The 14,768-nt window shown below is 44.6% G+C and overlaps 1 protein-coding gene across 5 annotated transcripts in view; it reads right to left on the bottom strand.

The window, feature by feature from the left end:
• The window catches only part of VWC2L (von Willebrand factor C domain containing 2 like), a 38,066-nt gene that overhangs the window by 19,875 nt on the left and 3,423 nt on the right, over positions 1-14,768 (bottom strand). For all 5 annotated transcript variants that reach the window (XM_052675133.1, XM_052675129.1, XM_052675131.1 and 2 more), the window contains one exon: positions 1,373-1,502. In XM_052675133.1, coding sequence (XP_052531093.1) covers positions 1,373-1,502 — 130 coding nt within the window. The remainder of the gene's footprint in view (positions 1-1,372; positions 1,503-14,768) is intronic.

The following is a 14,768-nucleotide window of genomic DNA, read 5'->3' as shown; positions in this document are numbered from 1 at the left end:
GTGTACTTGTGAGAAGCCTGAGCAATGCTCACAGCTTGGATCTGTGGGATGTGAACCAGCATGGAACCCTGTCCGCAAAGGGAACACAGAGGTGGTCAGATACACACTAACGCTGTTCATTTGGGGTTAAATAAGCCTCTCCGTAAATGCTTGTCTGGTGACAGACACAGAGATGGCCACTGCAACTCCCAGGGCAAGGTGCCTCTCAACAGTCTTCTTCCAGTGCTGGAAACCTCACACCCCACCAAGATGGGCCATATCCCAAGATGTCAGATAGAGCTGGCTTAACATCTTCTCTCCAAAGTTCATCGATGGCAAACTAATGACATTTCCTATGGACATTTTTCTGCTTTTCAATAACAACATAAAATTCTAAATGAAAACCTTTTCCAAACTGCTCAGAATTTTTCCAATTCTTTAGGTAGGAATATTTTGGATTTCCAGTATTTTGCTTTTTCTCTATCTTAGAAGACCAGAAAATGTGCTGAAAATGTTATTTCTCTGTGAACATTTTCATTTGTGATCCAAAAGCAACCGTTACTCTTTCATTCTACAGCAGTGATGAGTATAGGGGGTAATACATAAGGATAGCAAATTCTAAACATGAGAAGACGAGCTGATGCAGCCACTTATATGTTAGGAAAGACATGAAAGGGTTTATGTGAAGCCAGCTCTCCTCTCGATCTGCCTTCGTATCTACATTAGGAGAAAGGTGCTTTTGCAGAAATGTGTCTAAGGGCTGTGGAATGGGACCAGAGAGACCTTCTTGGAAGCAGACTAATTTTCCAAAGAGGTACTTTCAGCCATCCCAAAGCCTTTCTTGGAAGTATTGCCAAATCCAAGACCAATTCATGAAACTGTTTCAGCAAGACAGTGAGGGCCAATGCTACACACACAGACTCCAGCACACAACTTACAGTGTTACTGGCTTGGCCAGAGTTTTAGCAGACCCAGAGGGAGTTCTGTCATTGATCTCAATGAGTTTTCCCCCCAGCCTTAAGTAATAATCACTGGCACTTTATGCAGGGACAAAGATTCTGCTCTTTCCTTGGATACTTGATGTCACGTGAGAGTAATCATGAGAAAAAAATAAAGCAATGGCATGAGATGACCATCGCCAACATCATGACTCAATCCTAAAAAGCCTTACTTAAGCCAGCCGTGCCACCAAAGTCAATGAGAAAACACATGAAGGGGAGCCTTGATTTTCAGAGCAGCTTTCTCGTACCTGACACTCACACAGAAGCAGAACTCACAGCCCCAGTGCCAGTCTGTGCCAATGCAAGCAAACCTCCTGGCGATGCATCGGTAATGACATTTAATGAAACGTTGCCTTTATATCTCTGTTAAAACCAATACAGTACTTTCTTACCATTTTTGCAGACCGGACAACACTGCTCTGGTTCATAGACCGGGTTGACACACTCGGGAACTGCGCAGTCTGCTACAACACAGTGAACTTCATTGCTGGGCTCGCAGCGACACCATTCGCATGGCGAGGGCTAGGAACAAATCTCAAATTAGCCCATTTCTTCCCGTAGCTCAAAAGTTTGCAACATTTCTATCTTGCCATAAGATAAACACATCAACGTTTAATACCTCTTGACTGCATTGGTTCATCATGGGAAATACAAATCAACCTGTAGGACAAAACAGCAATATCTGACATAGGCAACCAGAACATCAGGAAAAGCAGCAGGTGTGATGTTTTTCCTAGAGAGGGTGCATGTTTTTTTAATCTTTTGTCAGACTTGAATTTTCTTCAGTAGGAAGAACCAAGCAAAGGCCATCAGGTGAGATGGAGTGGCCCCTACGTGCTCACGTGACACACAGCACTGCTCTGTTTGTTATACAGGGTCTTTGGAAGACCACAAATGGTGGCTCTTCTCAGAAACAGACGGATCCAGAAGGACATGCTGATCTTCCAGGTCACACTCATTATCTCATGTAGACCACCACAGGCAGCAAACCCCGGGCTGTCAGTAAGATGCTGGCCCTTCTGTCCACCAGACCCTCTATGGGTTTGGCTTCCAGTTCTCAGAGCACGGGAAAATGGTGTTGGAGAAGCAAAAACATTCAATTCTGTGTTTGTGCAGCACCTGAGTCGAGGGTCTGCAAGCACTCCTATAACACAACCATCAGACCTGGCCCTGGCCCCACTTCTGCCTGTTTCAACAAGGTTGATGAGAGAGTGCTTTGCACTGAGCATGTGAATAATTAAGAGCCTGAATAACTGCTGAAGTCAGTGAATTTGGGATTAAAGCACCCAGCTAAGTGGCTTTGTTTAAGCTCCATCAATTCAAACAGGAATCTATATGCCTCCAAATGGTAGAGTTGTCACTGTCTCACTCTAAGAGAAGCTGTGAAAATCTGTTGAAAAACAGAAAGGTCAGTGTGCAAGGCTCCAGTGCCCTTACATGTCTGCAACTGCGATGAGACAGTGGCAACAGAGCTAAGAAAGGATCCAAAGGAACCTGAAAGGAACTAACTTCCTTTCGATACCTGGAGGTTCAACATCTAACACCCAGCTCCTCCAATGGTAGATCCACTTCAGCTAGTAAATGTGATGATGGAACAAATCCTGCTTTGCACTGCTGGGAATCTGCAGCAGTGGGATTTACTCCGCATCCAAAACAAGCAAGTGGATGCAAACGAAAAAAGGCATCATCCCCATGTGCTTCAAACCTCAGTGATGCATCACTCATGTCTACAAGACAGGCACAACCCCGTAAGCCCTGGTTCTGGCAGGTAAAAAGCTTTTCGCTTCACCTCTAAGAAGCTCCATATGTCTCACGTCAAATAATTTATTCCCTGGAAATTCATTTCTACCTTAAAACGCACTAATTAAAGCCTCCCTTGCTTTGTCTCAGCATCTGCAGTCTATAATTCCCATCACCTCTTATTTGCTCACGGCTTTGGCAATTTAGATAAAATCAGCACTCCTTGAGCAAGGGAAGAAGTCTGTGGAGGTGGAATTCCTCTCTCTAATTATCTTTCCTCATTCAATCCTGCTTTGATTTCTGTCTGAAGCACCAGGAATCTAAATTCATTTGACTGACGTTTCTTATTCAAGGCTATTTAATAAGAAGAAACAATGCAGAAGGAAATAGACAGGACTATTTGCTGAGGGATCAATAAGAAAATTGCTGCTTTGTTTTTACTCATTTTAATCGCTAATTATATGGAGCACTAGAAGTAGATCTTATGATTCGTGGAGGCTTTCAGTGATGTATTCTTCAGGGCTTGCTCCCACCTCTACTATTCCAGTAGCTGCAATTCTAAGAAATAATGTGGTGCATTTTCAGGACTGCAGCTCAATCTACTGCTTGAAGAGGATCAGCAGATGCAGAAGATGCCCCTGAACGACCGTGCTACTGAGTAAATGAGACATGACATACACATCTTTTGCTATTGTGTTGTCGGTGTAACTTGAAAATGACACTGTAATAAACCATGATGCTGCTTGACACTGAAAGCGGCTTTTCAGGAGGGAAGAACAGCATACAATTACAAGAATAAAAGCATGCCTTGGCAGTGCAAGGAGCAGGCAGCCTGCAAACAAAAAGGCTGCTCTGGCATGAATGGCAGGACTTTCTCAGCCACCACCTCTTCCCCACCTTACCAAGGTCAAACGACATGGTCTTGCCTCCAGGATCTCCCTCTGAGCACTTTGTTCATTCACTGGTGCCCCTGTACTGTGGCTCGCCCCCACAGACGACTCCAGCCTTCCCACCCACTTCCTTTATGAACATCACAGCACCTTCTCCCACTGGCTGTGCCTCGGGATCATTTCAAGGGATCTACCATGCAGCTCTGCCAATCCTCACAAGTTCCAGGATCTGGATTTAAAGATCTATCACCTGTGGAAGATGGATGGTTTATCTTTTTGTGTCTGCTGAAGTTCATCCACTAGTCAACACCAGTTCCTGAGAAGACGCACCCATCCCTGTTGAAAAACAAGGCTGAAAAACTATGGAAGGTTTCTAAAGTATGATAGAGAAAGGACACAAATCAGAGGCTGTGCCACATTCCCACATGGACAGTGAATGCACTTTGTCGTATCCCACGAGACGATGCTCTGGAAGAAGGTGCTAAGATTAAAGTATCATAAAAGGCTTGGGCTAGAAGATGATTTACACACTCCATCTGTCTGAGGCAAAACAATCTCTGAGAAGGGTTCTAGGGAAGGATTTGTTAAGAAGGATTTCAAGACATACTGGTGCAGAAACATTCCTCTCACCATTGTCCAAAACAAAAGGACGTCTACAGTCACAACAGACAGAACTGCGTGGCTCCTTACTTTTCCATGTGTATTCTGAGAAATGGACTTGCCATTAAAACCACAGGGTCAAACTGGTTGTTTCTGTCAAAGATGCCAGTACTGTTTTGTGACTTGGGAAAACTGGTGCAAAGCACCTCACAGCCTTTTGTACCCACTTTTCACTTATGTCAGGCACAGGGGCCAAGTCAAGCCACGATGGTTGTTGGCGGATATAACCAACATCTGGCCACCATCCCATGGCTTCTGGGAACAGAGGAAATGGGAAACCAAGCCCAAAAGACCTTCTCATTAACCCTGCTTGACCTCTTCTCCTACTGGTCACTTTAAGAAGACCAAAGAAGCACGAGGATGTTTACAAGCCACACCTCATGGCCCAACTTCCATTTCAGTTGCTGGACTACTGATCTCAAGGAAGGCCGTAACCCCAGGTCTGGGCTGCAGGAGGGAGGAGTGCTCAAGCTAACAGCACGGCTGGAGAACCTGAGTCTCAGGTGTTGTCAAATGGGAAACATCTGCAATCCACCAGGCTCATTAACAAAGAAAGAGGGAAGGAAAATTAAAAGAGAGGATAGAGAATATGCATGGCTAATAAAGATTTTATGTGTGTGAGCACATAATTATAAACTTGATAGATGATACAAACAAACAAATGGAAAAGGCAGCAAAGGAAACAGAATGAGAAACAAGTTACACTCTGAGCAGGGGAAATCAGGAAGCCACACTAGTGTGAATACCGTATCTCCTAAACTTAACTCTTGCTCCCCAACATTTTCACCTTCTCTAGGAGCAAATGCCAGCACACATGCCAGAATGATGCTTGCTAACATCCCCCAGCTACTCCTCACAGTGACAAGGGGTTCCCTTCCTTACAGCACTTGATCCTTCCCTAGCCCTTAGGTTTAATATGACCACAAACTTCATAGCTCTGAGAGCTCTACACTGGAGGGCTTGAGCCAGACAGATCACAAGATCAAGCAGTTCTTCAGCCTAAAACATGAATACTTCCCAGACTCTAAGGAGAAGTGGAGGAAAGAAAATGGATAAACAAATTCCCAGTGTCCTTGCACTCTCTGCCTATCGCACAATAGCCCTTCATTGATCACACGTAGCTACTGCCAAACAGCTACAGAGCAATACAAACTCCACGCCTATTATATCATAAATACTTGATCTTTGCTCTGAGGAAAGAAATACGAAGGCTTCGTGTGAGTGTTTACATCCATCTAACCACGTTACAATAGACACATACTGATCATCACACAGGGCTGGTCAAGTTGCTAGGACACTATTTCCACTTAATTCAACAGACCTGCAATTGGGCCCTCTGATGTTCTTCACAGTTAAATGGGTACCTTTACAGAATGCACAGAATAACTGGGAAATACGCTTGGTTGACTGGAGTAAGAAATGGCACAGAACAGAAGAAAACCCAGTGGAATTTCTTTCTGAGCCCCATGGTAACTCAAGGATCCATCACATCACAGCAAGCGCCAAGAAGGTGCCAAGACTGGGTATCACTGGGAACCTTCATCAAGCTTGTTAACCTTACTGAAAAGGAAATGGCACATTAGTATGTGCCTTTTTTAGATTATGCTGCCAAGGCAAAACCACTGTTCGTGGCAGTTTCACTGAACATAGAACTGCTATGCTTTGTTCCCTGTAAGAGTGTGCTAGAAAACGAAGTGCAAATGCCTTGAAAGGGTAGAAGCTGCCACCGTCTCCATTTCTGATGATGTCAAGGTGGTTTTGAATGCAATGGATCCAACCTGACACTTCTGCACACATTTGTCAGTACTTTGATCCACTAGTGGTATCCACACGCGCTGCACCTCCCTGGTAAGGACTGGATGTGTCCCATCCCTTCAGAGCACTGAGACACATGGCAGGAACCCCAAAGACCATCTTCACCACCACCAATCTCTCAATCTTTTAGGTTTTGAGACAGTTTGCACCCATGTTCATACAGCAATTGCACCCCCTCCCTCCTCAGATGGGCTCTACTGATGGCATCCTGCTCCGCGCTGATAGAACAGCAGGGGAAGCAGAGCAATGCAAAGTGAAGCCTGTCAAATTGGGCACTTACATCTTAAGAGCAGCTGTAACTTTTAATGACACGAAGGACAATAGCAATTCTGATGGATATGATTTTTGTAGCTACTTGCAGGCTGTGAATTTATTGGCAGGAAGCAAGTAAGGGAAGAAAGTGACAAAGAACCCGATGAATAAAATCAGAGGTGGAAATGGTTTCCACATTACAGCTGAGGTGGGAAGTCATAAACCAGGGGAGATGAATAAAGAGAAACTGGGACAGCGTTCATTGAAGATACTCCTGGAGTTGAAATTAGAATCATTTTCATTGTTATTGAAATTGCCTGTGATCTCAGGCAGATTAGCAGGAGATGGCAGGAAAGTTCAGAGCATGCTTACAACGGAGAAATCTGGCAGATGTCAAACTGCAGAGAACAGTGAGTCCCACCTGAAGGCGAGACAGATTCCAGTACTTCTTCCTCTGCCCTTACTACAAGCAGCACATGAGCCACTGTCTAGATTGTGTTAGAAGTCTGGTAAATGGCTCTGTGCATGATACAACAATGTGCATGGGGCAAAAACTGCAATCATTTTTGTCACTTAAAAAAAACAACCAAACACATCCATCCAACTTGGCAGAGACAGAGTATCAGCCACACTACAGCAAAGGCAATGGATTTCCCATTGGTGGAAAGTTGCTCAAATAAACAATCTGGTGAGTGATTACAGACAAGTATAACGACAGAAAACACCATCGGGTTGCAAATGATTTTGCAACAGGAAAAAAGTACTAAGTCATTAGATAATTTACTTGCAGCGAAATGCTGGATCCTGCTAACTTGGAGAACGGGCAATACAAATGAGATGTGCCATCCAAAACTTGAAAAATGCTTGCACCATGCTGCAGATGGGCTAAAACAAGGAGCTGGATTCCAAGAAGCTGATGCTGAGAGGAGATCCTGTTTTTCTAAGGGAGCCTTCAATACAAGACTGGAATGCAGTGACATTTCTCACTAAGTGCAGAAGACAAGAGGCGCAAATACATTACAGAAAACATTTTCTATAGATGGTCACTCCACCTTACACTCAACGCAGTCACAGCACAAGGAGGTTGAAGACCACCTGCCTAATTTTCTTTGCCCAGAGATGCTCAAGGCTCTGCTGTGGTTGTTCCTAACTGATGCTCATCTATTCACAGCTACCACAATCTCTCCAGCAGCCTGGTGGCTGGGCTTTATGCTCATGTCTCTGCTACGTGCCGTACAACCCAATGGGTTCACGAGTCTCCAGGGTCTGGAGAACCTCTCCGTTATCAGCTGATGAGAGAGAAACAACCTTGAGCCAAGCACTGGCCCTTTTTCCATGGCTGCTGCACATCCGCAGTCTCGTGGTTGCTCTTCTCCACTGAGAGCACAACAACATGACTCTGCACTTCTGCTCTCTTTGTTTTGATATACGTCTCATTTTATTCCTGACAATGGTTGCAGACCCTGGGGCAGAGGGAACCAAGGTCTGTACTGCTTTGGAGATGATTTTTATGACTTGATTATGATACTTTTTCAGTTCAGACATGCACAGGGAACAGGACTTCTTTCAAAAGACTAAGGATATGACAGAAAGCACTGTGGCTCAAACGTGGGATGTACAGCCCCATTTGGACACAGGCAAAATGTCAGTGAGCTCTTCACATTTGTTAAGTTCCTTGTAAACTGAGAGGGAAACCGGGCCCAGCTGGCAGCTTTTTGCTCTCCATTCCTCCCTGTCTGCTCTCACCACTGCCCACAGAGGAGCCACATCAAGGGGAAACTCTCCCGGAGTAAGGAGAAGTGAACCAAAGACCTGTTTGGGAAGCTGATCCTTTCCATGTTAGATTTCCCTACAGCTCAATCTGCTGCTTCCTTCTTCATCCATGCCAGAAGATGGGAGAAGGAGGCAAGATCAGCAGCTTCTTACTGACTGCTTTGCTCTTGCTCACCTCCACAAGCTCAGGGTTTTCTCTTGTGCAGGTGCTGCAGGCAAGAGCTCCTTACACATCCCTGTTAACACACTCTGATGCTTTACCCCCTTTTTCTATTCCCAAGAAAACAGATGCTGGCTGAAGCCAAGCATACTTCCTAGCAGAGGTCCCGAGCTGAGCTGTTTTTTTCACTTTATGTTGCTGACAGCACAGAGGCTCAAGCCTTGTGTCCACACCATGGGCCTACGCCAGTCCTGTGCATGTCTGCTTGGGTTGGCTGGACTTTTGGTTTCCTTTGTTCCAGGCTTTGACAGTGACACAGTTTTCACTGCGTGCTGAGAGCAGGAGCATTTGTATCAAATGCTGACTTGCTGCTGGTTTTGTCTCTCATTCTCCATTATCTGACTCTTTTGATGGTCCAGCCCAACTTGTGACTTTCTGGCAGCTGGCAATGTGGATGAGGCTACATCAGCAACAAGCCTAGTCCACAGAAGAGGATCTGATGGGACCGAACATCCCAGTGGGATCCACGTGAGTTTTTATTTTGCAGCGAGTCTGAGCGCTGTCATTAGCTGACTTATTTAATTATAGCTTTAAAAACAATAACTAGGATAATTATTTAATTAAGAATTATTTCTAATCAGTGCAGTTCTGCACAAAGCACGTTCCAGCAGCAAAAGCCACACACACCCCTGTGCTTCCCCTTGCTCTGGTAGGATATGACTGTCTAAACCTTTTGCCCATCATCTGGGAACATTTCTATGGGAAACACCCTTAGTAATAAGCTGACAACTGGAGGACCTCATGCTCATCACTCCTACAGATTGCTCAGGTGACAGAGAGGGACACAACGTGGGCAAGCCAAGGAACAAACGTGTCTTTCATTGGCCTTCCCAAGCACTGTCTTCAAAACTTTAGACCGGATTCTACCCTCTCTCTTGCCATGCAGACAGGTATTGCCAGCTTTCTGGCCATCCCTCTCATCTGGCTTCAGGCAGAAGCAATGGGCTGTTTCCTGGAGCAAATATCTGAAAGCCCAGCCACTGCTCTGGCCACACAAACATCGGGCACATGTTCATTCCTGTGTCAAATTTCCTGGAAAAATACCAACCTTTGGGTTTGCATGCATAGGCCAAATTCTGCACTGCACTGAGGGATGACGGATGGGGAGTAAAAATATTCCTGGTGATTCTGTATCATGCTGCTTTGGGTCTTGTCCATTTCAAAAGAGGGGAAAATATACTTGTGGTGCACCCAGTGCCACTGAGCTCTGAGCTTCTGGGGCTATCACATATCTCTGCCATCTGGGGAAAACAAGGGCCTTTTTATAGCCAAATCTTCAATGCAGCCCATCACCTTTCACCTACTATAAAAATATACTGGTGTGTAACGTAATATATATGCTATAGAACCAGTAGCTAAGTACATGATATAATTTAAAAAATAGCTTTCGCTGCAGATCCATCTCCAACATGCCTATCTATTTTTGTATGTTTTCTTGGTACAAATTATGACAGAAATACAGTAAGTCAGTAATTTCAAATTCCTCTGCATAGACATTGTCACTGTAATTTTGCCAGGAGGGAGATAATAAATCATACTTTTCCATCTGACTGATGTTCTGTTTCCCCTGTCTGATTTCAATGGCTCTATGCTATCTTATGAGCTGGCATTGTTCATGGCTCCTTTTATTAAAGCACAGGCACGTTATTGAAATTTCTTTTGTATTATGATTTTCTAGCCATACGTGAAATTGCAGAACACACAAGAGGGGAAAATATGCCCCATTTCTTTGAGTCATAATAGGAAAAGAAAAACAAAACTGCTGCATATATCTCAGAGAAAAAAATGCTAATACTAAAATATGGGCCCCATGCTGGCTTGCGTTAGTAATCGGTGTCTTGCAATTTACGAGCGAAGATCTAGAAAACCACTATTGATTTGGATCACTGCTTACCTACTACCAACAGGTTTTACTAATGCTCCTTCTTGCAGTTATGAGCTCACTGTGACTTGAGCGCTTTCCAAGATGCACCTGGAAAATGAACGTGTGGACGAGAGCAAAAAGCTCCATCAAGAATCTTCCCTTTCTCCCTGCTCTGATTTATTTTCGTGGCACTTTCGGAAGCTTCTCAGATAGAAGTTGTTGCATCTCTGCTCTATCACGCCGTTGTGATTACTGGCTGGGGAATCACTTTGGTCTTCCTGGCCTGCCTTTACCTTACGGCAGAATGCACACACTGTATTTCAGGACTGGGAGTTGCTGGGATGGCAGCTGAATCAACTCTTGATTCTGCTAATGCCTTTTGATGAAAAGGTATTATTTCATTAAGTTCTATTAATATAATTGCATTAATAAAACATTTTTTAAAAGAGCATTAACAAAGGAGAAGGAGGTGCCGCTATTCCAAAGCAGAGCTTTTCATAATGAGCTGAGAATTAGTATACAAGAATGCCATGCTTATAGAGTCCCTCATTCATTTTGGATTCTGATTACAACCCGACGGTCCCTGTGAGAGCTGCAATCCCTACTGTGCAAAGTGCTGCTCAAGAAGACATCAAGTCAGCAAGATACAGGAGCCTGGCTGGAGGATTACGGGTGATTTGCAGACAAAGATACATTGGAAGGAAACACGAGAAAGAAAAATAAAGGAGAACTCCAGGAGTGAAGCCCTGGCTCTTTTCAAGTCAGCAGAGATTTTGTCCTAGAACAAAGCTAAAATTTGCCCTTTCCTTTTTTTCCCTACACAGTGAGATGGCCTGCCCTTGGGCAATGGGCTCTCACCCCTCCACACCTGTGCTTGATGCAGGGCAAAACCATTCAGGGATCACATACGGGCTTTCTGAGCAAGGATGGGCTGGGAGGGGAGCAGTGAAGGGGGAAGATAACAAGGAGGTGCAGCCTGGGAAGGGCCAGCAGCAGAGAGGCAACAGCAGAAGTTAAGCACTGCCAAAGCCAATGGCTGCAAGAAACTGCAGTTTCATGTTTGACAGAAAGAAGAAGCTGGCAAAGCTGGGATGCCCAGAGCTCTTCCTTCCTCACCCAAAGGATAACTCACCTGAAGGCAAATAGAGAAATTCTACTAGCCGTGGCTACAAGACTTCTGCTGGTGGCTTTGAGGATGACACCATGCTACAGTAAGCCATGTCACCAGCAGCAGGTTCCCACCTGCATGGCCCCAAATTAAGAGAACGCTTCAAGATGTCAGCTTGGCAATCTCTTGTGAACTCATCGCCCGCTTCCCGGCAGTGGCACTCAGCCACGTATTCACAGAGGTCTACGGACAGTTAGGCTGGATATGAGAGTGTGGGAGATTGGGACGTGATTACTGACTTTGCAAATGGACAAACTAAGAATTTCCCAAAGGATGTGGTTACACAAATGCACCTTCACCCAGGCCATAAATTGCATTTATTAATCCGGGTAGGCACACGCTTTTTTGGCAGTAAGTTATGCAGCTGAGCAAAAACTAATCAGCACTTAGGAAAGCTGTTGTCTCACTGACATTTGCACGATTTCTCCATCAGCTGCCAGCGAACATTCATCAAGCTGGCGGGACGCTGTCTCCTTTACTTTACATAAGCTGCTGTCTGGGAAGATTCATTTAACACCCAGCCATGTGCACTCCCAATAGCCAAGACTCTGCTCTCAGGTTTGAATTTGCTTGTTATGTCTCCTTGGAAGAAAGGGGAGGGCTGGCAACCTCACTGTAAGCAAGTGCAGAGCTCTCGGGACTTGGACCTTAACCTGCAGGATGGAAATCAAAACTGAAGTAGGCTGCAAAGTGACCCCATGAGTGACCACCAGTTTCCTCTGGGAAAAACAGACACAGTGCCCGAGACTTGCAGCATCCTTCACACTGACCCCTAGACTGCCATCACCCCATGATTGCTCCGGGAAGGACTGCAGGAGACCTAAGAGAGCAGATTTGAGGCCAACAAGGAAAGAAGTGAAAAATGAGGTTGGGAAAGAGATCATCATAAAAGCAACCAGCCCTCCCTTTTACCTGCAGCCTCAGCTGGGGGCATGGATGAGTCCCAGGCAAACGGAGCGGACGGGCAAGCTCCATCCAGGCAGCTGGAGCCCAAAGACCTCAGAGATCTCCTAGGACCCATCGTAGGGCTATGAAGATCCTACATGGGGTTACTAAACCATCTGCAAGCATGCAGAGAGACTCCTAATGGGTTTAGATTTACAACTGAACTTCAGTTTAGCATTTCATCGGTACGTGTTAATGATTTAGGGGCACAAGCATAAACATTTGGACAGCTGTCTGAGCTGGATGGCTTGTTGTCATGTTTATATTTTGTGCTTACGATCGCTGTGAGTCAGAAAGATTAGAGGTACAAAATCAGCCCACTAGAAAAAAAAACCACAAACAGCCTAATTCTTTAAGAAACGGGTCCTTAGAAGTACTCTTTTACCCTGAGATAGTCACAGCTCCTGTCAGTGGTAAGAAAATAAAAAGATTAAATTGCATTCGGATTTTTCATCCTAAGCCTAAACAGAAACCCAAAAGGAAGATGGGAAAATTCTCCCAAATAGAAACCTCTCACCAATTCTGATTTCCCAGAGAAAACCAATTTCCTTGAGAAAATAATAATCCTAATTTGTGCAGAGATCAGGCAGCTGAAATTTCCACATGATGAGTCAGCCCTGGTGACAGCAATAGAGCAAGTACGAATGTTTGTATGCAGACACGCATGCTCAAAGACACTTGCAAAAGGTTTTCAAATGAAAGCTCTAATGGGCTGCCCATGGAGTGGTGGAGTCACTGCCCCTGGAGGTGCTCAAGACACGTTTAGATGTCGTACTAAGAGACATTGGAGGCATGTGGATGGTTGGACTGGATGATCTTGGAGGGCTTTTCCAACCTTGGTGATTCTATGACACCACTGACTCCACTTCCATTGAAAGCAGTCTGGTTTTGAGCTGGAATGACTGGAGAAAGCCTCTCTTCCTTGACAAAGACAGAGATCAGTGTGTGAGAAATGGACTTCAGAAAGTTTGCAGACCCTATAAATCCAGCAGGAGGAGAGAAGAGCAGAGTTCAGAGCCTATAAAAGCTATGGACTGCTCAGGATTTCTTCTAGAGAGTTGGCTGATAAAATCTTGGTTCCGTTGAAGCAAACAGCAAAACAACCCAGTGCTTCAACAAGGTCAGCATTTTCCTTCACAGCAGCAATTTTCTGAATCTTGGAAGCTCTTTGTTCTTTTTCTTTCATATTCCTTTTTCCCCAAAACACCCCTGGAAGCGCACACTGATTTTCCACTGCCTGAATCTCTAAGAGGAGCAAGAGTTACTTTGGGTAAACACATAGATTCCCCTCAAAATCAGCTTCTGCCCTGTTGCACAAAGCATTGGGTTCTCTGTAAAACACAGGTCAAGATCAAGAGCTTGATCATGAATGGAGCCAAGGCTGAAGGATCCCACATTAGTCCTACATTGGATGGTCCAGCACCTACTCTGCCTTTTTCTGAGGATTCTGGAGCTTTGCTCCCAAGTGATACCCTGCACTTGTTGGACACAACAAACAGCCTTCCTCCATAAATTCCACTTCTCTACCTCTTAATCCTTTACCAGGTGGGATTATTTCTTCCCTAAAATCCCCCCAAAACAACTCCTTGCAAACTTTCCAATCATATGCCAGAATGACAGTGTGGTGGGATGCGAGACCACTGGAGAACAATGTTTGTGGGATGAAATGGGGACAGCCTTTGTAGGACAAGAAGAAATTGTGATTTAAGCAGCTCACAAGATCAGCCTCTTCATGCTCCTCTGCATAGCAGAGAACAAGATGAGCAGAATGGCCCTTGAGGATATGATCCTCATATATGTTTTGCCACGTTGCATGGCCAAGACAATCTAGAGCCTCAAACAAGGCTTCAACAAGTCTTTTCCTATCCACCTGCAGATTCCAGCTGCAGATGGATAGGAAAAGATGAATGTAAACTACGCACGATATAAGAAAGAAACTAAATATTACCTTCACTGAAAATGACAAAAAATAGCTGGGAAAAAGAGAATTGCAATCTATGCTACAAGAACTTCCACAGTTCTGAGATTTATATGGAAGCATTTTCATTGTCAGAGAAGAAAACACACTGGCAAGTGTATAATGAGATTGGGCATACAGCCACAAAGAGTTATGGGCTGCTGTTAATTAAGGAGGTATGAATTTTAATGCCATGTGACCAGAGAGAACAAACTTGTGTATACCTGTTGCCTTTGCAGACCCCATTTTTCATTGTGACATGCTGTTTGCCTCAGTAGAATTGAAAACATGTAATCAAACTTCTAAGAATAAGAGACGCAGGTTGTGTAAAGGGTAATGGCTTTTGAAACCTGGTCTTATTTTCACAACCAATTCCTGAAGGGTTTCTTCACAACTTTCCTAACAGGAACTCTACTGTTGGAACTGAGCCCCCTGCTTCTCAGTACTTTGGATGGTCATCTTACTATAAATTAATATTTTGCCCTTCTGAACAGCTTTACCACA

The sequence above is a fragment of the Tympanuchus pallidicinctus genome, unplaced genomic scaffold (assembly GCF_026119805.1).
Source record: "Tympanuchus pallidicinctus isolate F22 unplaced genomic scaffold, pur_lepc_1.0 scaffold15, whole genome shotgun sequence".
Lineage (NCBI taxonomy): Eukaryota > Metazoa > Chordata > Aves > Galliformes > Phasianidae > Tympanuchus > Tympanuchus pallidicinctus.
This window is presented reverse-complemented; position numbering and strand designations above follow the sequence as displayed.